We start from the raw sequence: 25,604 nt of genomic DNA on the forward strand, positions 1-25,604 counted from the left end.
TCGACAGAGTGTGTGAGAGACCGAGTGTGTCCGAGAGAGTGCTCGACAGTGTGTGTGAGAGACCGAGTGTGTCCGAGAGAGCGCTCGACAGTGTGTGAGAGAGACCGAGTGTGTCTGAGAGAGCGCTCGACAGTGTGTGTGAGAGACCGAGTGTGTCCGAGAGAGTGCTCGACAGTGTGTGTGAGAGACCGAGTGTGTCCGAGAGAGTGCTCGACAGTGTGTGTGAGAGACCGAGTGTGTCCGAGAGAGCGCTCGACAGTGTGTGAGAGAGACCGAGTGTGTCTGAGAGAGCGCTCGACAGTGTGTGAGAGAGACCGAGTGTGTCCGAGAGAGCGCTCGACAGTGTGTGTGAGAGACAGTGTGTCTGAGAGAGCGCTCGACAGTGTGTGAGAGAGACCGAGTGTGTCCGAGAGAGCGCTCGACAGTGTGTGTGAGAGACAGTGTGTCTGAGAGAGCGCTTGACAGTGTGTGAGAGAGACCGAGTGCGTCATAGAATTAATAACATGGTTATAAAAAAAAAATCTAAAAAATAACCTACTGTCACGATTTTGTTTGTTCATGTCATGTTCCATGTCTGTCATGTCATTCCCTGTTTGTCATGTGATCCTGCCATGTGTCTTGTCATTGGTTAATCGTCTGTTCATCGTTCACAGGTGTCTCTTTTCTCGTCATTAGTCTGTGTATTTAAGCCCTTATGTTTGCCATGTGTTTTGTCAAGTATTGTTTCCTGTTGTCCACTGTGTGTAAGTCTACGTTCTGTTCATGTCCTGATTCTGAGTTTTATGCCATGCCATTTTTTGTTTCATGTTTGATCTTGTTTGTTTTGAAATAAACTGCACTTGTGTTCTGCGGATCCCTTACACCTGCTAGGAACGTTCTGGGAAGGTTCTCTTTAGGTTATAAAATAAAACCTAAAAATAACCTGCAGGGAACGTTCCCACAAAACATCTTTGTTTGACCGGCTGTGAACACATGTGGTAAACACGCCTAGAATTTGAGTGATGATGATGTTCTCTGTAGGTTATAAAAATAAAACCCCAAAATATTATATTTCATTATTTTTGGTACATTGCTCAGTATTATATTGAGAGCACTTTTTGTTAAATCGTTTACTTTTGTGAGGAAGAAAATACTTCAAGTAGGCTACAGTATATGTCTACCAGTTGTGTGACAGTTTTACATTTACATTTATCTGACGCTTTTATCCAAAGCGACTTACAATTGCTATATATTTCAGAGGTCGCACGCCTCTGGAGCAACTAGGGGTTAAGTGTCTTGCTCAGGGACACATTGGTGTCTCACAGTGGATTCGAACCCGGGTCTCTCACACCAAAGGCATGTGTCTTATCCACTGCGCCATCACCACCCCTGTTTTATCATTCATTGTAATTATTTATTCATTTTTGAATTTATTTTTAATCAATTTATTTTTATACTTATGTGTTGGCCACTTGTGGTCCGAGCAATAAATATTATAAATTCTAAACCATCTATTGTGTTTTATTGTTCCACTATAGTAATGATAATATTTACAATAATACATTGAATTTAATAGGTGTCTCTCACATTGTCCCACAGCAACATAAAAGTAGTGTAGATTAGTGTTCAACTTTTTAAAATATTAATTTATACTATTTAGTGTCCATTTCATTCATTTATCATATTTAAGATTTGGGGGCAACCAAGTTATTTGACATTTTTGAACTTTTTTTTAAAAGTAACGCAATAGTTACTTTCCCTGGTGATTAGTTACTTTTATAATCAGCTACTAACTCAGTTACTATTTGTTAGAAGTAACTAGTAATTATAACTAATGACTTTTTTTAAGTAACATGCCCAACACTGGTTGAATGTTAGGGGAATGTTATTTAAATGTTTCCTGAACTAGTTTAATGTAAGGGAATTTTAGAGGAATATCCTGCAAACCTTAAAAGAACATTTTATGTTAGTAAAGAAAACGTTTCTGGCTAAACAAAAGCAAACCTTTTCGATGGTTGTTTTGGGAAGGTTCTGGGAACCAAACCTTACTGGCTAGATTACAGGAGCGGGTTAGGGTAAGTTAGGGTTGGGGTAAGTTAGGGTTAGGGTTGGGTTAGGGTTAGAGTTGGGTTGACTGACCTGCGCTCCTCTCTGAACCACTCGAACTCTGCCTGAGGTACCGCGGACGCCTCACAGTGCAGAACTCCTGCCTGTCCCACTGGCGTCTCGGAGCTGCGCACCTCCTTTATATACGGCGGGTCTGTGGACACACACATCAGTCTGTTCTCACAAACACACAGGTGTCACACAACAGTCTGATCTTACAGGTATGGACATCTACTTACAATTGACCACCACATTGACGTATTTGACATCGGGTGCGGACACGTCATTGCTTGCTTTGCACTCGTAACGTCCGGCCTGAGAACGAACGATCCCAGAGATCTCCAGATACTCGCCCACATCCAGAGCCTCGGCTGGTGAACACACACACACACAAACATGACTAACATCATCATAGTTTGGCTTATCCAGCAGAGGGAGCATGTGAGGCTCTTCTAGATCACAGCACTAACATAACATCAGTGAGTGAGTGAGGAATAATAATCCAGCAACATCAACAGCCTAGTTGAGAAAAAACATCGCTCACACACACTGATCTGGTCAGCTTTTCATCAGGAAGTTGAAAAGCATTTCCGAGCACGAGTGAGCAGAGGGGGTGCTCATTTGTGCATCCTCATGTTTTATTAATGAGCATCATTTACCACAGAGAGGCACAATGCATTTATTTAGTGAATACTAATTTATGTAAAACCATGAAATTGGCAAAGTTCAGCAGAACTGAAAGATCACACACACACACACACACACACACACACACACACACACACACACACTTTTTGTTTTCGTGGCTGCGTACAGTAAATAAGGTCTGGCATAGCAATAGGGCTAGTGTGTGTAACATTACGTAGAGAGAGTAGGACCTTGTCCAATAAGAGCCGTTCGCGGAAATAATAAATTATTGTGATAAGACAGTTGAAAAACAGCGTTGGAAAGTTTCGGCAATAATGATTCAACGTACGACATTCGAAAATACGATTACGTATATAAATACGACCGGCTACGTTTACATGCACAATTTTTGTTTCAATCGGACTGAATTCATTCTGATTGATGAATCTGTATGTAGTGTTTACATGAACGCTAAACGTGATCGGGTTAATGTGCACGTTTATATACGTCACAAGCTTCAAATGGGAATATATTTTTTCACATACGCACACTGCACGAATATACAGAGTTTCCCGCTGTCTGCGCATACTAGCTAGTCTCTTACATTGGTTCTTTATTTTGTTTTATACAGCAAACTTAATATTTATCCATTTCTGGTCATAATTTGGAGAGAATGAGCGTATGAACCGTTGTGCCGCTGCTTATATTGATCACGCAGTAAAAATGCCCAAAACCAGTTGTGTGTGGATGGTTCTGAAACGAGCACTGCTGGTGTCGTCCTGCTTCACTTCACACACGCTGAGCGAGTGAAAGGAGGATTATAGGAGGACAGGACACTCATTTATACGACACTTTATTCAACAGGAAGAACAGCTCGTTCAGCGCGTCACATCATTATGCTATGCGCAGTCCTTTCAGTTTCGGTTCTCAATCCAATACATTTTTTACATGTCCTCTCGATCGGATTAGAAAAGGATGGGTTAGGTGAAGATTGATGATCTCTGACACAGAAAATCAGCTTCAGTTCAAACATAACAACTGTAACACACTCTGTGAGTGTGTATGTGTGTGTGTGTGTGTGTGTGTGTGTGTGCACTGTTTTGATCTACATTATGAGGATGCAAAATCCTTATATTGTGGTGTGTATTCAGGTTTCAGGACACACCCCCTACATTATCAGCGCATTCCAATGTCCTTGTAATTCAAAATGCAAAATAAACATACTATTTTGTGTGTTAGTCACCGAACAGCATAAATGTGAAGGTTGTGTTTCTGTTCAATGACTAACATGAACACTTCAGTATAAATGTGTTATTCAAGATGAATCTGAATCACTAATCGAGAGAGTGAAAGGAGCACATCTCATCTGACCAGTTTCAAAGACATTTTTAATGTTTGAGACTCACAGCCGAAGTGACTCGATTACAGACACATGACACACGAGTGGGTTAATGTGCAGACTGAGCTGGTTTAAGGCTCAGGAGTGGTTTAATGTTACACTGATAACACTTGATTAATGTTCCAGCTTGTAAAAAGCCTTTGACTGTGACCTTTAGTGACCTGATGTGAAGAACAGAGTCTCCAACCATCACTGCATCGATCCAGTGCCTCACACACACAGCTGGTCAATACTTTAACAGCATTTAACTCTTTTCAGTAAATGTGGCTCCCAGTGCGTCTGCTGCAGTCGATGAGAAAGATCTTCAGGACAACAGATACACTGTGAACATGAAACCACTGCGCATGCACGCGCGCACACGCACACACGCACACACGCACACACGCACACACGCACACACGCACACACGCACACACGCACACACGCACACACGCACACACGCACACACGCACACACGCACACACGCACACACGCACACACACACACACACACACACACACACACACACACACACACACACACACACACACACACACACACACACACACACACACACACACACTTCCCTTGCTGACACTCCTGTCTGACAGAAAGAACATGCTGACAGAATCCAGTCAGAGCGATGTAGTTCTTCTGTGAGTCTGAAGGACATACGGACACTCACCAACGATCACTCTAGACTGACGGTTACTAGGGTATTATGAGTGGTTTCTATGTCTTCTTTCTGGTGTTCAAGAGTCCTGCAGCCTATAGTGAAGACTGACCTGACGACCAGAGGTTTGCCAGTAGCTGATTGGCTCTCTCTCACCTGATGGGTTGAGCAGTCTCCAGGTGATGGAGGGATCTGGCCTCCCATTGGCCAAACACGTCAATGTCACGTTACTGCCCTCGTTCACAGTGATGTCCTCCGACACTTTATAGATGATGGCAGGAACTGAAAGAGTAAAATCAGAGCAGAACGACATGAGCGGAGGGATGCTGGAAGATTTGTGTTCAGATACACGTCTCTTCAGTCCGCCTGACCTCGTGACGTACGCTCATAATAAACTGTGTTTAATGAGGATGTTGCAGAGCATCAATAAAGTCAAACGCATGTGAAAATATCACACACACATCATCTGTTACGGGCCGCAGACACTCTCATTTATTACACCAACACTTGTCTGATCAATGCGCACACAATCCCACATATTCATCAAACCCATGCACCATTTAATGACGCTCTTTGTCATTTTCTTGATTTACTGAGTCTGAGATCAAGACTGAAACAAACTCAGAGCTGCAGCTTCAGCAAAGCAAACCTGCAATAAATCAGACAGAGTGTTGTTTATTCCGTCAGTGAACATTCACTCATTCAGTCGCTGTCATCAAACCCCGCCCCTTCAATAACAAACCCACCCCATTCTCTCACAAACCCCACCCCTTATACCACAAACCCCACCCCTTCAATAACAAACCTGCCCTATTCTCTCTCAAACCCTGCCAGTTATACCACAAACCCCATCCCTTCAGTCTCAAATTCTGCCCTGGCCCCTCCCCCACCGCTCTGAGGAGTTCAGTTCAATAAAGGAATTATGCAAATCAGGTTACACGCCTACAACATTTATACTGATCACAATGTGCACAGAGCTCTTTGTGTTAAAGGTACAGTGGAAATGACCACAGAATACGAAATTCATTACAGCCCGGACTGACATCATATAATATGACTGCTGGGGAAAAAGTAACTGTGGAATGTGAGGCCATTAAAGCATCCGGCAGAACGATAGCTCAGAGCTGTTCAGGACGAGATGAAGACCGTAGGTTAGTAGATAGACGAGATGAAGACCTCACGTCCTCGACTGTAGGTTAGTAAATGGACAGTCGTCAGTGTCTGATAAATGATGTTCACTAGGTGGCAGATTGAGACTGTGCCTCACAGCAGTGGCTCTACACTCCGTTCTCTCGCTCGCTCTCTCTCTCTTTGTGTTCTTCTTAACCAATCACTGTTGCCTTTTTTTTTAAACGCACACACTCTCTCTCCTCAGAGCGGCACTGTCTTTCTCTCTAACATGCATGAAATTGGAAGTGTAGTTGAAGCAGGACTGACAAGAAAATACATGTTTCTCCAAGCCCAACAAGAATAGACTCATAACCCATTCATAAATGACTCGATGGCTCACTCAATAAGACAGTAACTAACCACATCCTACTGATGGTTTTATTCTCATTTTTAAAGATCACTTCGCTTTTACCCTCAATGAGCCATGGGGATGCAGATAGACGAACCCAAAAGCATGCTGAATGCTCTACAAACAATTTATTGAAGACAAAACAGAGAAAACAAAACCCACGAGGGGGCAAAACAAGACTAGAGGCAACAAGCAAGACTAAGACTAGATGATAAAGAAAGACTTGACTAGAACTTGACTAGGCAAGAACTAATAATAAAAACTCACAATACATTAAACTGGATACTAGACAAAGTACTCACAGAAGTGTACTATAAAGATAGACACACGATGATCAATGATAGACAAAGTTTGACAAAGAACCGACAGAGGACAGAGAAACACAAGGGGGTTATAAAGGGAGGGTAAAAATGAACAACAGATGAAACTAATTTGGTAATAATTACAAAACGAGGATAACAAGGGGGCGGGGTTAGAAATGAGACAACGCAAGCACATGGCCCAAACAAATGGCCATGTGCTGAACATGAAAGCATGGGTCTGTCATGATTCTGCCTCAAGACAAGAGAATATCAGGAACAAGATGGCAGAATCATGACAGAACCCCTCCCCTAAGGACCGGCTTCCAGACGCTCCCCAAGGAGAACTAAACACGAGACATAACAAACTGTGACATAACAAACATAACTATTGCGATTTCAAAATTCTGTCCAGTTGATAATACCTAGAATATATAAATCGACTGCTGGCGGTAGATCCTTTTCCTATTTAGCACCAAAACTCTGGAACAATCTTCCTAACATTGTCCGGGAAGCAGACACAGACTGTCAGTTCAAATCTAGACTAAAAACACATCTCTTCAACCTGGCATTCATATAGAACATTATACATTTCTATTATTCTAATCAGTTAAATGATTATTAGGCTACATAGATTAGGTCAGTCGGAAACGGGAACACTTCCTATAACACCTGATGTACTCGCTACATCATAAGATGAATGGCATCTATGCTAATTTTTTTTAAATGTATTTTTTATTTAACCTTTATTTAACCAGGTGAGCACATTGAGAACACTTTCTCATTTAAAATGGCTACCTGGCCAAGATAAAAAGCGTTGAGGTACAAAAAAAACACAAGTTACACATGTAATTACAAGACAAAGAAGTACACAGTAAACATAGAAAATGAATATGTAATATGCAGATCCGCAGATCAGACATTTACAATTTTGTACAAATAATGCATTAATACAAAAAAATTAATCGGATTAGCATTTACAATGGTCAGACAATAAATTTGCAAACAATATTTTAAAAGTGGTTAATGGGACTATGGATTCAAGCTTCAGAGATTTTTGAAGTGTATTCCAATCATTAGCAGCAGAGAACTGGAAGGAGGGGCGGCCTAAAGAAGTACGAGCTTTAGTGGCCATCAGAGTGATATACCTGCTTGAATGAAGGTTCATAGAGGGGATTGCTCTGGAAATTAATGATCTTAAATAGGGTGGGGTGTTACCCAGTAAACATTTGTAAATGAGATGACTACCAATGTTTTTGACAACGGGTATGTTAGTCTTTCTGTTTATTCCAAGGTTTACTTAAGTCAGCCGGATCCGGGCCGTATCCAGATCAGATGGTGGACCTGCGCCTGGACACGACCACAACACATCCCTGAAGTGTCAGCAGAGCTTGTGTCCACTAGACTCTCCCAGTGAAGGCCTCATCGACACCACAGCCATCGGCACTGATCCTCAACACACTCGTCTCCAGACACGCGTGACTCCGATCTTCATACAGATGAACTGCACAATATAATGTTCCGATCCAATCTGACTTCTGACCCGTAATGTTCCTGAATCATAATCACACACTGTTGGTTCGTTGGCCAGAGGAGAACTGAGCGACTGAGTCTGGGTTCTCACAAGGGTTTTTCCTCCATTCTGTCACTGATGGAGTTTCGGTTCCTTGTCACTGTTGCCTTGGCTTTTGGCTTGCTTAGTTGGGGACATTTAATATTCAACAATAATATTGATCTGCCTTACTTAAGGTAGACGATTATGCAATTTTCAAAAATACGACTGTCCATCATCATATACGTGACGTAACGATGTCACACATCATGACCGACGTTCGACCAATCCGCTGACGTTCTGGCAGTTTAAATGGCCCCATTAAAAAGGAGTGAGCAGATCAGCACCAGATCTCATTCAACACCCGTGCCTTTGAGTTAAAATGTCAATAGAGTCATGATCATGACACAATGTTTGTTTATGTGGTGATTTCGAAATCAACACACTTTGAGGTTTGTTTATTGTTGTTGTTGATGTATTATTGGACTGATCTGAGAGAATGCACTGTTTCAGCACTAGATCACTCAAAACTCATATTAAGTGCAGGTGTTGTTATCTTGGATGGATTAACGACGCTGTTGTTATCTTGGATTTCTGTTTACTTGTCTTTTATATTTATAATTTACAATCTGTTTTGTAAACTCATTGCACCTTTTCAATTAAAACATACTTAACGTTAATTGTTTTTGCTTCTTGGTTGTTTCTGTTACTTGCACCCATGGCAACAGTTGTGTCTCACTTAAATGTTGCACAATCATCCTGTTAACATCTTCAAGCACGTAACACACACACACACAGACACACACTCACACATACTCTCACACACACGCACACACTCACACACATATTGTGTCTGTGTTGAGGATTGTTAGAGCGAACACTTCCTTTCTGTCTAAAACGTACACCAGAATAATAAACCTCCCGAGTTTGATCGATTCTGAAGATGAACGACATTTGGATGTAATTTATTTAGTCAGGAGCCGTCCTTTATTTTGTGCTGCGTCGCAGAGCTGCTCGTATTAATCTTGAGGAAAACTTGCACAGCCAAGTGGATCTTCTCTAATTGTATAAAGATTTATGATTTTGCAAAAACAAAACTGCACCATACAATACAAAGACTAATGAACATGTTCCTGCATGGAAAACAAGAATGGGTGTTTTTCTGCTCCCGGGAGGCAGCGGGAATAAATCTGGCCAAAAACACTGAAGTGAAGAACATGAGCGCCAGTAGAACCTGCACATGTGACTTAGTAGAGCTTCAAAACAGATTTACAGAAATTCATATTAATGCTTATCAGAGAAACTAAACACTGGTCGAGAAATGCTTAAAAGCCAAGCTGAGTGCACTGCATTGTGGGATACAGCATTGCATGCATGCATTATGACAATCGCAGAAGATCATCCCAGTGTTTCAAACATACAGAGCATCTGCAGTACATACTAAATATTCAGCAGCCAGACTTTCTGTACACTCTCATGCAAAAACGCATATTTAAAGAGAACGTCTCAGGTTACGTATGTAACCCTGGTTCCCTGAGAGGGAACGAGACGCTGCGTTGAGACGCGGTGGGAATGCTCTGCTTGATTGCGTCGTGAAGCACGTGTATAATCAGTCCAATGGAAGAGCTAGACGTCATAGGCGGGTGACGTCATAGACCAGGAAGCTATAAAGCACACCAGAAAACAGACCGCGACAGCTTCTGAAAAAGCCTGAAGCAAGTCGATCAGGGCATGTAGGAAGTATGGCAGGAGAACGCAGCATCTCGTTCCCTCTCAGGGAACCAGGGTTAAATACGTAACCTGAGACGTTCCCTTTCAAGGGAACTCGAGCTGCGTTGAGACGCGGTGGGAACCCCATACCCACTACGCCATAAAGACAAATGCCCGTTCTGTGGGAAGTCCTTGCGCACACTAAGAAGCAAGCAACCTAGCCCCAGGAGTGGAGAGGTGTAAGTCATAAAATCTGACAATGTATGAGGTGAGGACCAGCCTGCCGCATTACACATGTCCTGAAGGGGAACACCCGAAATTAAAGCTTAGAGGCAGCCATACTCCTTGTAGAATGGGACTGAACAGCCATAGGTGAAGGCTGTCCGGCCGCTTCATAAGCAAGTGAGATAGCCTCAACTACCCACTTGCTCATCATCTGTTTAGATGCCGGGCAACCTATCTTAGGTGACCCGAAGCAGACAAATAATTGTTCTGATATACGCCACTGAGCAGCTCTGTGGACATACGCATCCAAAGCCCGGATTTTTTCTGGTTTGGGGTATTAAAGGAGGAGGACAGAAGGCCTGCTGCACAAATGACCCGCACATTTAGTAGGGACCTAGAAATACAACCCGACCTGGGGTGAAGAAATACTATCACCATAGCAGGTGCAAATCCAAGTACGTGCAGGCCTCAGCCTCATGTACCACGGAGAAGACGAAATTAAGGATCTCTCCTCAGAGATAACCTAGTAAAGAAACATTCATACAAAAATCAAGTACTGTACCAACAGGGCAGAAACAAGATTCAGAAGCCGTTCTCTGCACCAGGCAGAGAACAGCATATTAGTCTTCTCGAGGAGGGAGCTCTAGACTGGAGTATGGTCTCCACGACCTCGGTCGAGAAACCTGAATCTATGAGCTGGGCCCCCTCAGAGGCCGAGCCCACAGTATCCACAACTCCAGAGCTCCCAGGAGCAAAGATATCGGGAAAAGCGTATAGGTGTAGCGGCAACCACACCTATTCCATCACATCCAGTCCAAGCGGAGCTGGATGCGTGAGGGAGAACCACAAAGGCAATGCATTGTACAAGCGAGGAGAAAGGTCGACCTGTAGTTTGACCGAAGTTCTCCCTAAGAAGCTCCACCACCTCGGGGTGAAGCCTCCATTCCCCGGGCCACAGCCCCTGCCTCAACAGGATATCTGCTCTGATCTCCTTAGTTTTTTGAAAGCAGAGCGTCCAGAAGAACAGACAGAATTTCATCTTATTTTTCTTTATTTTTAAATCAGAAAAACATATATATATATATATATATATATATATATATATATATATATATATATACATATATATACGTTTAGGGTATATTCATCCATGTCTTTATAATTCACCCACCAGCGTTGCCTAATACAATTTTTCTTTATTTATTTAAGATGGCTGGTGGGTAACGTCGGGGTTAAAAATGATGACGCCGACTCGGGAGAGAAAAAGCTAGCAAGCGTTTCTTTAACCCGAGGCACTGTCATACCATGATACTTAATACCCATAGCATTACTATAGTTAGACGTTTGGGCATTAAACAGATAAAATAGAAACCGGCTTATTCCACGATCTCGACACCAAAGTGTGTTGTGGAGATAGGGAAAAAACGGCAGTCCCCGACGAGGAAACTGAGATACAGAGTTTTCTGTTTTTAGATATATTTCATCTAATAAACTCTCTTTTTCTCTCTCATAATGTTCAGCTGGCCGGAAAATATTTAACTAGCAACAGCACTAGATAAACCTCCTTTTAAAGCTCCTCTTTATTCAACAGAGTTATGAGCTGACTTATTTATTCATTTATTGAAAACTCAAACATCTGTCTTTTTCTTAATATCTTTATTTGTTTTGTTCTCTTTTTTTAAACAAAATACTAACGATACCAATTCTTCGGAACTGGAATCACCAGCACTGGATCTGGCAGGTGAAAGCTGAGATAGGGCGGGGCCCGTCCCAACCCCCGCTGTCAGATCCGTTTGCGAATCCCAAAATGCAAGTCGCCGCCGTGCATTGGCAACAGCGGGACCCGCGCGGGGAGCGCGAACCGAACCGTCCTCCTCGAAGAACGCCCGGCGGGAGCGGAGCGTCCTCACGGACAGCTTCTCGCAATGCTCACAGTCAGCCCACTCGAGAACTGACTGTGGCATGCTCCACTCCCAAATAGTACCAGAAAGCTGATGTGTGTCCCCACCCGTGATATAACCAGGGCAGGGAACAACACAAAGCTGCTTGCTCTCTTTTGCCATAATATATATATATATATATATATATATATATATATATATATATATATTGCAACTTGACAGACAACAATAAATATGACAAGGACAGAATACACAGATCGCTTGCTGAAGGCACAGAAGCTGTCGCGGTCTGTTTTCTGGTGTGCTTTATAGCTTCCTGGTCTTTGACGTCACCCGCCTATGACGTCTAGCTCTTCCATTGGACTGATTATACACGTGCTCCACGACACAATCACGCAGAGCGTTCCCACCGCGTCTCAACGCAGCTCGAGTTCCCTTGAAAGGGAACTTAATATGCTTTATTTCATGATTATCAGTGTTGCTGTTAGATCATGAAAAAGCTCCAGTTCTTCTCTATATCAGTGTCAGTGTTTCTGAACTCCTGAAACGCCTCCATTGTAGTCTTGAGTTTCTTCCGGGAACGAACACGTCACAACATTCCTCATTATAATAATTCACACTCAGAATAAAGGGGCTGGGCCTGGTTGAGCTAGTTAGTAGTGTGATGAAACCATAGACTGTATAAGAATATGGACGCAGTGACAGTGACGATCACCCGTTGTTTCTGAAAAGCATTTTTAAAGCATTTTTAAGTGGGCGGAGCCGGCCGTCGCCATCTTGGTGGCGCATCACTCCCAGATAACCGAAAATAAACAGAAAAGCAGATTAGCTGAGGTAACGTTACGCTAATTCTAGCAGACAAACAGCTAGTAGTGACAGCAGTGGCAATCCACCTGTCACTCAAGTGGGCACACCCTTAATTATCCACAACTTTAAGGGCTTAATATAATTTAAAGGGGTGGTAAAAACGATTTTCCTTTTCTAACTTTAGCTAGTGTGTAATGTTGCTGTTTGAGTATAAACAACATCTGCGAAGTTACAGAGCTCAAAGTTCAAACCAAAGGGAGATATTTGCTTTTAAAGAAATCAATTTCTAAGGACCAGCTTTTTAAATGCTCATTCATACTTAACGTTATCCGACAAATACCTAACGTTACAAACTTTTTTAATCTCAACCGCGAACTTGCAATTAGTGTAAATTTTTCTTTGATTAGAGCTTTTGTGTATTGTTTATCTAGATGCTTGTTTATCTAGAGGCATGCTAAACATGGTTCTGTGTTTGTAAAGCTAATGTTTAGTGTTCGTTTTGGGTTAATAGTTCTGGCGACAGATATTTGGCTACAATCGTTCTAAAAATACAAAAGTGACGGTGCCATACAGTCAAAAGCGATCACTATAGATCCGCAAATGTTTTCCACTTCAGTTGCCATTTTTATATAGTTAATGTAGGCTTACACCTAATAAAATAATATATTTTTTTAATAAAATTTTTTCTTGAATACACTTTTGTGAATAGACAAACACTTGTTACTGTTATAAATTTAACAACTACTATAATAATTAGTACAATTAAATAACAGGGTATCTAAAAAGTAATGAGACAACAACAAAAAACTAACCTTTCTGAAACAGCTGTTCTTGAACAGGTTCTGCTCGATAATCTTCATTACCATTCTCTGGGTCCGATTGGTTTTATTGACGCCATTGTTTATAATACACCAAAGTGCAAACTACCGGTAAAGGTACGGGGCGTGACGTTTCCGGAAAACGTGCACTAGGCGGTTAGCGAATCACAACACACTGGGCCAGCTAACCAATCTGAGCCCATTGCGTAGTTTTGAGGGACTGGCTTCATAGAACCCGGAAACCATCAGACCGTTTTTACAAGGAGGGGAAGAGCAGTGTAGAATAAAGGTAAAATATTGAAAAATAATGATTTTTTTTAAAAACGAAGCATGAACACATGTTACAGTGCACCCACAAACACAATCAAGCCTTCGAAAAAATGTTTTTTAGCACCCCTTTAAACGTCTGAACGTCATTCCCCAAACACATTTGAAGCACTCGACCAATCACAACACACTGCTCCAGCCGACCAATCAGAGCACAGTGTGCTTTTCAGGAGGAAAAGCTTCATAGAGACAGTAAGTAAACAGAGCGTTACTGACAGACTGGGAAGAGAGGAGCCGCAACAATGGAGAATATGAGGAAAATAATCAACATTCAAGCAGGAAAACCTGTTCTAGTAGAGCCTGAAAACAACATCAAGACTTTGAGAAAGTGTGTAATATGGCTTTTATAAATAATCAGGCAAGCAGTGAGAGTATTTCTGTCCAGACTGTAAGAGACACACATTCTTGTCAGCAGAGGAAGAGTAACAAGAGGGAAATTAATGCTGGATAATTAAGGAGAGCTAAAACAAACGGCCGACATGTTCACACATCTACAGTATGGATTAAATAACTTCACTGTTACAGACCGTCCCTCGCAGTGATTAGCGGACTGTGACGAGAGCGTTGACATGACAATCCCTGCACAGATAACAGAGACACGGCGACTCTCAAACACTCACACTTAAACACACACTTAAACACACACACACTTACACACACACACACACACACACACACACACACACACACACACACACACACACACACACACACACACACACACACACACACACACACACACTCACAGATGACAGAGATACAGCGGCCCTCACTGGAGTGAACAACACACACCTCACAATGATGATATTAGATCATCAGCCATTAAAATGTCTCTGGCTTCACAGAGAGATCATTGGTTCTGTACTGTCATACTTCATATTCAGTCATATTAATGATCTGACTGCACTGACGCAATCAAATGAGAACAAAACTTGAACTGAATTGATCTGAATAATGACACTATTGTCTTTTTAGAGCAGCTAAAACTGAAGTTGTTTAATAACGGATGAACTTTACACACAAACAGAATGGTGATGAAACACTTGTGATGTATTTGTGCCATATCGCACACCCACACACATAAGTCATCTGATCTGGGAGTGTGTGACTGGAGCGAGTGGGAGGAGTGTGGGACGGGAGTGTGTGACGGGAGTGTGTGACGGGAGCGTGTGACGGGCGCGTTTGACGAGAGTGTGTGACGGGAGTGTGTGACGGGAGCGTGTGACGGGAGCGTGTGACGGGAGTGTGTGACGGGAGTGTGTGACGGGAGTGTGTGATGGGAGCGTGTGACGGGAGTGTGTGACGGGAGTGTGTGACGGGAGTGTGTGACGGGAGTGTGTGAAGGGAGTATGTGACGGGAGTGTGTGACGGGAGCGAATGACGGGAAAGTGTGACGGGAGCGTGTGACAAGAGGGAGTGACGGGAGCGAGTGATGGGAGTGTGTGACGGGAGTGTGTGACAGGAGTGTGTGATGGGAGTGTGTGACGGGAGCGTGTGGCGGGAGTGTGTGACGGGAGTGTGTGACGGGAGTGTGTGACCGGAGTGTGTGACCGGAGTGTGTGACCGGAGCGAGTGACGGGAACATGTGACGGGAGCTTGTGACGGGAGTGTGTGACGGGAGTGTGTCACGGGAGCGAGTGACGGGAACGTGTGACAGGAGCGAGTGACGGGAATGTGTGACGGGAACGTGTGACGGGAGTGTGTGACGGGATTGTGTGACGGGAGCGTGTGATGGGAGTGTGTGATAGGATTGTGTGACGGGAAGTTGTGACGGGAGTGTGTGACGGGAGTGTGTGACGGGAGTGTGTGACGGGAGCGAGTGATGGGAGTGTGTGACGGGAGTGTGTGACGGGAGCGTGTGACGGGAACGTGTGACAGGAGTGTGTGACGGGAGTGTGTGACGGGAGTGTGTGACGGGAGCGTGTGACGGGAATGTGTGACGGGAACGTGTGACGGGAGCGTGTGACGGGAGTGTGTGACGGGAGTGTGTGACAGGAGCGAGTGGGAGGAGTGTGTGACGGGAGCGTGTGACGGGAACGTGTGACGGGAATGTGTGACAGGAGCGAGTGGGAGGAGTGTGTGACGGGAGCGTGTGACGGGAGCGTGTGACGGGAGTGTGTGACGCGAGTGTGTGACCGGAGCGAGTGACGGGAACGTGTGACAGGAGCGTGTGACGGGAGTGTGTGACAAGAGGGAGTGACGGGAGTGTGAGACGGGAGCGTGTGACGGGAGCGTTTGACGGGAGAGTGTGACGGGAGAGTGTGACGGGAGAGTGTGACGGGAGGGTTTGACGGGAGCGTTTGACGGGAGAGTGTGACGGGAGCGTTTGACGGGAGCGTTTGACGGGAGAGTGTGACGGGAGAGTGTGACGGGAGAGTGTGACGGGAGCGTGTGACGGGAGTGTGTGACAAGAGGTAGTGACGGGAGCGAGTGATGGGAGTGTGTGACGGGAGTGTGTGATGGGAGCGAATGACGGGAAAGTGTGACGGGAGCGTGTGACAAGAGGGAGTGACGGGAGCGAGTGATGGGAGTGTGTGACGGGAGTGTGTGACAGGAGTGTGTGATGGGAGTGTGTGACGGGAGCGTGTGGCGGGAGTGTGTGACGGGAGTGTGTGACGGGAGTGTGTGACCGGAGTGTGTGACCGGAGTGTGTGACCGGAGCGAGTGACGGGAACATGTGACGGGAGCTTGTGACGGGAGTGTGTGACGGGAGTGTGTCACGGGAGCGAGTGACGGGAACGTGTGACAGGAGCGAGTGACGGGAATGTGTGACGGGAACGTGTGACGGGAGTGTGTGACGGGATTGTGTGACGGGAGCGTGTGATGGGAGTGTGTGATAGGATTGTGTGACGGGAAGTTGTGACAGGAGTGTGTGACGGGAGTGTGTGACGGGAGCGAGTGATGGGAGTGTGTGACGGGATTGTGTGACGGGAGCGTGTGATGGGAGTGTGTGATAGGATTGTGTGACGGGAAGTTGTGACGGGAGTGTGTGACGGGAGTGTGTGACGGGAGCGAGTGATGGGAGTGTGTGACGGGAGTGTGTGACGGGAGCGTGTGACGGGAACGTGTGACAGGAGTGTGTGACGGGAGTGTGTGACGGGAGTGTGTGACGGGAGCGTGTGACGGGAATGTGTGACGTGAACGTGTGACGGGAGCGTGTGACGGGAGTGTGTGACGGGAGTGTGTGACAGGAGCGAGTGGGAGGAGTGTGTGACGGGAACGTGTGACGGGAATGTGTGACAGGAGCGAGTGGGAGGAGTGTGTGACGGGAGCGTGTGACGGGAGCGTGTGACGGGAGTGTGTGACGCGAGTGTGTGACCGGAGCGAGTGACGGGAACGTGTGACAGGAGCGTGTGACGGGAGTGTGTGACAAGAGGGAGTGACGGGAGTGTGAGACGGGAGCGTGTGACGGGAGCGTTTGACGGGAGAGTGTGACGGGAGAGTGTGACGGGAGAGTGTGACGGGAGCGTGTGACGGGAGTGTGTGACAAGAGGTAGTGACGGGAGCGAGTGATGGGAGTGTGTGACGGGAGTGTGTGACGGGAGCGTGTGACAGGAGCGAGTGGGAGGAGTGTGTGACGGGTGCGTGTGACGGGAGTGTGTGACGGGAGTGTGTGACGGGAGCGTGTGACGGGAGCGTGTGGCGGGAGTGTGTGACGGGAGTGTGTGACCGGGGCGAGTGACGGGAACGTGTGACGGGAGCGTTTGACGGGAGTGTGTGACAAGAGGGAGTGACGGGAGTGTGTGACCGGGGCGAGTGACGGGAACGTGTGACGGGAGCGTGTGACGGGAGTGTTTGACAAGAGGGAGTGACGGGAGCGAGTGATGGGAGTGTGTGACGGGAGTGTGTGACGGGAGTGTGTGACGGGATTGTGTGACGGGAGCGTGTGATGGGAGTGTGTGATAGGATTGTGTGACGGGAACGTGTGACGGGAGTGTGTGACGGGAGTGTGTGACGGGAGTGTGTGACGAAAGTGTGTGACGGGAGTGTGTGACGGGAGTGTGTGACGGGAGTGTGTGACGGGAGCGTGTGGCAGGAGTGTGTGACGGGATTGTGTTACCAGGGCGAGTGACCGGAACGTGTGACAGGAGCGTGTGACGGGAGCGTGTGACGGGAGAGTGTGACGGGAGTGTGTGACGGGAGTGTGTGACGGGAGCGTGTGGCGGGAACGTGTGACAGGAGTGTGTGACGGGAGTGTGTGACGGGAGTGTGTGACGGGAGTGTGTGGCGGGAGTGTGTGACGGGAGTGTGTGACCAGGGCGAGTGACCGGAACGTGTGACAGGAGCGTGTGACGGGAGCGTGTGACGGGAGAGTGTGACGGGAGTGTGTGACGGGAGTGTGTGACGGGAGCGTGTGGCGGGAGTGTGTGACGGGAGTGTGTGACGGGAGTGTGTGACCGGGGCGAGTGACGGGAACGTGTGACGGGAGCGTGTGACGGGAGAGTGTGACGGGAGAGTGTGACGGGAGTGTGTGACAAGAGGGAGTGACGGGAGCTACGGGAGTGTGTGGCGGGAGTGAGTGGGAGGGAGTGTGTGACGGGAGCGTGTGGCGGGAGTGTGTGACGGGAGTGTGTGACGGGAGTGTGTGACCGGGGCGAGTGACGGGAGACTGTGACGGGAGTGTGTGACAAGAGGGAGTGACGGGAGCGAGTGATGGGAGTGTGTGACGGGAGTGTGTGACGGGAGTGTGTGACGGGAGTGTGTGACGGGAGTGTGTGAAGGGAGCGTGTGATGGGAGCGTTTGACGGGAGTGTGTGATAGGATTGTGTGACGGGAGTGTGTGACGGGAGTGAGTCGGAGGGTCCTGCCAGGGACTGACAGAAGATGAGCTGTCATTGGTCTGACAGCCTGTCAATCACGCAACGCTCACCTTGAACGATGAGGAACACCTGCGAGGTCTTGGGCTGTTGTTTGGTCTGGATGGAGCAGGTATACGGGCCCTCGTCGAACACGTCCACCTTCTGGATCCTCAGACTATACTCCAGCTGACCCTGGGTCACCAGCTCCACTCGCGGGTCCAGGGACCACTTGTCCTCGCCCGCAAAGATGATATTGGAGCGGTTCAGCCAGGCCACCTTCGACACCTTATCGTCCACATAACACCTGACAGAGACACGGCTCAGGTTACGGTCTTAGACATCACAGACATGTATTTCTATAGTGCTGTATACAATCTATATTGTTAAAAGCAGCTTCACAATAAATAAACCGGAATGATGAACTTGATTAAATAAGAAAGTGAATCAGATTCTGGTCTACTGAAGTCAAGTCAAGTCAAGTCTCCTTCATTTATATTGTGCTTTTAACAATATAGATTGTTTCAAAGCAGCTTTACAGTGATAACAGGAAATTAAAGTAACAGAGATTGTTTTGGCTTTACAGCAGATCTAGAATAAAGTTATTGTCCAGCTAAAGTTAGTTTTGATTGATTCACTTCCGTCACATAGTGTTAGTGGGTGTGTGTGGGTGTGTGTTAGTGTGTGTGTGTGTGAGTGTGTGTGTGTGTGAGTGTGTGTGTGTGTGTGTGTGTGTGTGTCTGTGTGTGTGTGTCTGTGTGTGAGTGTGTGTGTGTGTGAGTGTGTGTGTGAGTGTGTGTGCGTGTTCAGGCGCAAGTCCATCACCAGATCTGGATACGGCCTGGATCCGGCGGACTGCGGTAAACCTCGGGATAAACAGAGAGACTAATATTAGCGTAGACGCCATCCTTCTTATGATGATCTAAACTATGCAGCCTTAGATTTAATTATAGAAGTCTATAATGTGTTATGTGTATGCTAAGCCAAAGAGATGTGTTTTTAGTCTAGATTTGAACTGACAGACTGTGTCTGCTTCCCGGACAATGTTAGGAAGATTGTTCCAGAGTTTTGGTGCTAAATAGGAAAAGGATCTACCGCCAGCAGTCGATTTAGATATTCTAGGTATTATCAACTGGCCGGAGTTTTGAGATCGCAATAGACGTGAAGGACTATAATGCGTTAAGAGCTCGCTCAAGTACTGGGGAGCTAAACCATTTAGTGCTTTGTAAGTAATCAGCAATATTTTAAAATGTATATGATGTTTAATAGGGAGCCAATGCAGTGTTGACAGAACCGGGCTAATATGCTCATACTGAAGACAAACACCGTCAGGCGTCACTGTATTCACTGAAGTCTCTGAGTGAGTTTTAATGGCAGGTTTTCACTGTTCCAGCGCTCATTTGAGGACATGGAGAACTACAGATGACACGTTCATTCACGTTCATGAGCGAACATTCAGAGAGAGAGCGACATGCTGGCGGTCACACACACTCACACACATGCTCATACACATACACATGCTCACACACACACTGGGTGTCCTCCAATTAAACCGCTGAGAGAATCTGCTAATCAGCATCTGTCTGTCTCTCTCACTGTCTGTCTCTCTGACAGGCAGCTCAGTGTGTGTGTGTGTGTGTGTGTGTGAGAGCTGGACACTCGCTGTGGGCTCGCCTGAGGGAGTCAGTGTGTCAGACACTAATGAGACAGACAGGAGATTTGCTGAGGCAGTGAGAGACAGACAGAGCTGAAGTATCTGTATGAGTTTAATCACACACACACACACACACACACACACACACACACACACACACACACACACACACACACACACACACACACACACACACACACACACACACACACACACACACACACACACACACACACACACACACACACACTCAAATGAGATGTGCAGATACAGCTGTGATACACACTGAACAAACACTTCATTAAGACACATGAAGGACTGGCACTCATACAGTTACAATACATGATTCAAGTGTGAGGACACTCATATCATCACACACACAGCAACACGAGTTACTTGATGCTGAACAGGTTAAATGTCTGTGTCTACAGCAGGGCAGTTAAAATTCACCATGAAATTAAAACAGGCAATTCTTGTTTTGTTTTTTATGGAATATAGCAGTTTTTTTTTAAATGATTGATGGCTGCACATCATGTGTTAATAATCTTGAATCAGAATAACTTCTTATCTTTTCTTCTCTGATGACGAGGGCGGGGCTATAACATGTCACTCACATGAGATCCACCAATAGCAAACCACAACCACCCAATCAATTCCTCACAGACACAATCAAGCCCCGCCCATATTTGTTCTTGTTCCTGAAGCATTATTTCTCAATGTTCTCTGAACGTTCTGAAACAAGTAGTTACATTTAAAAAATGTTAGACAAACGTCCAACTGAAATGGTTCAGACAAAAATGCTCCATGAAAGATGTATAAATAATGTTTTTGTGCTATTGTGCTGAGAACATTATTAAAGACCAGATAACTTTGAATGAACGTTGAATTAATGTTACAGGAAGAACGTTTGTTCATGACTTAGAGAATCTTGCAAGAACGTTCTCTGTCAGCTGGATTAACTTCCGACAGCAAACAGTCATCATTAAAGTCATCGTTCAGAGACTCTTGCTGTCAGGACAAGCTTTCATACAGAAAGGAAATCCTCACATAAGTTACACATAAGAATATAAGAATCAGTCGCCAGTGATTCTCTGAGGAGGAGATCTCTGACAGATCGACTGACATGAAGACGTTTATGAGTCTCTGAAGTTCCTCCTGCTCTGACGGATCGAATCGAGACGATTCGAGACGAGACGATGTGGAATTCATTCTTACTTTCACTACCGGTTTGTTCTTACAGTGTGATGCAAAGAAATTATTAAAGTTAATTTTATTTTATTTCTAATCCATTCCTCCAGCATCTCCTCCATCGCATCGCTGCTCGCTATCTAACTCCCTCCTCCAACCCAACCTGTAGTCAATCTGACCTTCTGTTATTTCGTTTTTCCGTACAGTTCACTACATTGCAAGCTTTTTCTGTCATGTATTTGTATTTCCACAACTCATGTAATTGTGAATTGCATTATGTATGCATACACTGGTTCTGTTCTGTACCCCAGGGTTAGACTTGCTGCTCCGGCACAGATGCATGGACAGAACCATACCGCCAACACTAACTGTGTGCTATAATTGTAATAAATGATACTTGGCGAAGTGGTCCTGACTGAAACTGTTTTATATGGAATGTAGTAACGGCCAGTTGGCATGCCCTCATCATCAGCATTAACCTTAGGAACTTGAATCCTTGTGCTTCAGATTAAATCATGATGCTTTGATCCATGTTGACTGTTCTCTGGTCCACAGCGATGAATGATGATGATGATGATGATGATGATGATGATGATGATGAAAACACTTGTGTTTAACTCATTAAACTCTGTCACTGAGACTCTGGATCTCCTTCTAAACAAATGGCTCCATCATCAGAACCAAACTGAACTCAATAGTTCTTCTGTAGAGCTGCTGTAGATGAATGTCTCATACGCATCACTGATTCTGTTATTCTCCTGTTTTTTGACTGAAAGCTGCTTTAACACGATCTGTACTGTATAAAGTGCTGTAGAAATAAAGCTGAGCTGATGGTTTCAGGCAGATGATGATGGTGATGAATTGTGTCACTTTATGTCTGTTCTTCATGTTTCTGCTGATGGCGTTTGATTTTCTTCTGTTTTCGGGACCACCGACACACTGCTTTTGTCAAGGACGGGTTTGCTCTTCGCTTGATCGATAAAGAAGAACATTGAAAACAGTAAGTGCAGCAGATTCCACACATAAAGTGTCTGAGGACCAGACGTTCAGTTTTCACTCTTATGCTATTCTATGCTATATCTCATTATTCTGGTTGTTGATGGACAGCTGATTCACTGGGCTGAACGTTTTTCCTGTAGTTTCTCCCGGGATCCTTCACTGAACATCCAGATGACTGCAGGATTTCATCAGTTACACTGAAACACGTATGATGCGCTGATGTCAGTCATTCTGTAGTCTGAGCACTTCCTGTCTAGCAGATCCTGAATTATTAACACACACACACACACACACACACACACACACACACACACACACACGCACACACACTCACATGGACAAACGTGATTTAGCGCTCAGATACCCTAGCGCTCCAGTGAAGCTGTAATCAGAACACTAGCGTATCAGGATTCTCTCAGAACGCTGGAACTGGTTCCTTCCTACATCAGATCAGACGCTGCAGGAAGAGCACAGATGCCTGATGGGTAATCGATATTTGCAACCTTTCTCTGTGTCCGTAGGGCGTTTGGACGACTCTAGTTTTAATGTGGAAACCTCAGAGGAGACGAGGAGGAAAGTCTGCGGATGGTTAGTTTGACTGGTTCAACTAAACATCGGGTCACAATTAACTACACCAGATCAATCCTGGCTGCTTTCTCTTTCTGTCAAAACCCATCAATTAATTTTTTACCCTTAAATAGGTTAAGGAGTTTTTTGTATTTCCTTATTCGGGGAACAGACACAGTCTCTATATGATGATATCTAGGTGAAAGAGCCTGTATGTGATGGGATTTATCTGACCTTGGTGACGCGAGGCCGCTAGCAGACGGTCGGTTTAGCCAGTCTGTCTACTTCCTGATCTGAGCCCCAAATTGTCATGTTTGACTATGAGCCAAATTACTAGAGAGAAGAGCAGCACCATCCCAGGAGGGATGAATACCATCTCTTTTCAACAGGTCAGGTTTGCCCCAAAAACTTTTCCAATTGTCTATGAATTCTATATTATTTTGCGGACACCACTTAGACAACCAGCCATTGAGTGATGACAATCTGCTAACTATCTCATCCCTCCTTCGAACAGGAAGAGGGCCAGAGCAAATTACAGTGCCTGACATCGTACTTGCGAGTTCACACACCTCTTTAACATTAATTTTAGTGATCTCCGACTGGCGAAGTCGAACATCATTTGTGCCGACGTGAATAATAATCTTAGAGAATTTACGATTAGCATTAGCCAGCAATTTTAAATTTGCTTTGATGTCAGGCGCTCTGGCTCCCGGCAAACGTGACTATGGTGGCTGGTGCATCGCCTCACCGTCACCCAGTTGCGCTGCTGCGCAGGCTCTACTTCAGCCGGAACCCAACAATGTTCAGTGTTCTCTAAATGAGTCGCATCCAAAGCAGTATCTAAAGCCCTTGCACTCTTACAATTAACCTCAATTAAAGTTTGGATGCGTGTATCTAGTTCTGAAATCTTCTAGGTCAGCCTGACTATCTCCCTGCATTTATCACATGTCAAGCCCTCACCGCTGACAGAGAAGGCTATGCTCACCGGCCTCGCGCCGTTCTCTCACGGCCCTCGGCCTCGTCCTGCTCGCCACACTATACATGTGACATGAAGTGCAAGTGACTTTAAGAGGAGAAGACATTACTCACATTGTTTGTTGACTGATCCTACTCACCACAGTTGTTTGATAGACTCGAAAAAGACGCGCAAGATAAAAAAGACGGCAAACACAGATGGCGGATTAACTGGCTTGCGAAATGCAAGTGCGTTGTGCGAGCGATAGTGATTTAGATTAAAGCTTATGATGTCAGATCAATGTGACAGACAAAATTAGATAACTTCAGATATATTGCGGTGATTAGGTTATATTACAGATTTTTTTATTCGCTTTGGTACTATTTTCACAAGTAAGATGTACTTTTTCAAAACTCTTAGTGCTAATATCACAACAGATCATCAAATGTGCACTTTTTTCAAACATTTCATCATGTTTTCAATTGTGTTAGTACAATTCAGAAAATCACAAAGTATCCTTTTCACAACACAAAATAAGTGTTTCATCTACATAAATGTTTCATTCACAGTAACTGCCTTTCATAAAGCTGTTATTATCAAACTTTTGATTTGCATCTCTTCTCGTTCAGTTTAATCAGGGCTGGCCCGAGGCATAAGCGAACTAAGCGGCTGCTTGGGGCCCCCCAATCGAGTTAAAATTTTTTTTTTTTTAGATGACTTAAACAAGTGACAAATGAATGAATGAATATGAATGAATGAATGCATAATTTAAGACAATATTCCATGCCAACAACTGCTGTTGTGTCTGCCAGCGTTTAAGTCATGCGCATAATATAGACACCTCGCGCGTGCATCGACAATTCGTGCGCAACTGCGCATAGTCACGGTATCGGTTTAAGTTGGAGAAAATAGCCGCAGGGGAACTTAACCTTCTAGGTGTAAGGTCTGTTACAATAATAATAATAAAAAAGATTTTGAGGACAGTTACCAAATGTAATGAATTATTTTCTGCTTGATCTGCTTGAATTATTTTTACATAAGTGATTTATAGATAATAACCACCACCACTTATGTTCAAAGTGTGTGCACACGCATGTGTGTGTGTGTGTGTGTGTGTGTGTGTGTGTGTGTGTGTGTGTCTGTGTCTGTGTGTGAGAGAGATACAGAGAAATTTGCCATTTGTGAAAACACTGTAACTAGAATAGAGTCTAAGAGAAACGGTCGATGACTGTAAAACATTAGATTGATTAGAGATGCATCAGTAGAAGGGAGACAGGCGGCATCAAATACAGCATTTTACATTACAGTATGTGTGTCATGTGACACTGTAAACCAGGGTTCCTCAAATCCGGTCCTGTTGGGCCACTATCCTGCAGAGTTTAGCTTCAACCCAGATCAAACTCACATACCTGTAATGCTGTAGAACTTGACTAGCTTGTTCAAGTGTGTTTGATCAGGGTTGGAGCTAAACTCTGCAGGACAGTGGCCCAACAGGACCGGACTGAGGAACCATGCTGTAAACAG

General features: G+C 45.0%; 1 protein-coding gene across 1 annotated transcript in view; it reads right to left on the reverse strand.

Annotated features, from left to right (window-relative positions):
* Nucleotides 1-25,604, reverse strand: part of lsamp (limbic system associated membrane protein) — a 91,903-nt gene that overhangs the window by 8,653 nt on the left and 57,646 nt on the right. Inside the window, exons 2-5 of the mRNA XM_077246994.1 lie at nt 18,792-19,039; nt 4,920-5,045; nt 2,325-2,456; nt 2,119-2,239 (exon numbers count right to left, since the gene is read on the reverse strand). Coding sequence (XP_077103109.1) covers nt 2,119-2,239; nt 2,325-2,456; nt 4,920-5,045; nt 18,792-19,039 — 627 coding nt within the window. The remainder of the gene's footprint in view (nt 1-2,118; nt 2,240-2,324; nt 2,457-4,919; nt 5,046-18,791; nt 19,040-25,604) is intronic.

Source organism: Siphateles boraxobius, unplaced genomic scaffold (assembly GCF_051911475.1).
Source record: "Siphateles boraxobius isolate OS27281-9 unplaced genomic scaffold, OSU_SipBor_1 292, whole genome shotgun sequence".
Lineage (NCBI taxonomy): Eukaryota > Metazoa > Chordata > Actinopteri > Cypriniformes > Leuciscidae > Siphateles > Siphateles boraxobius.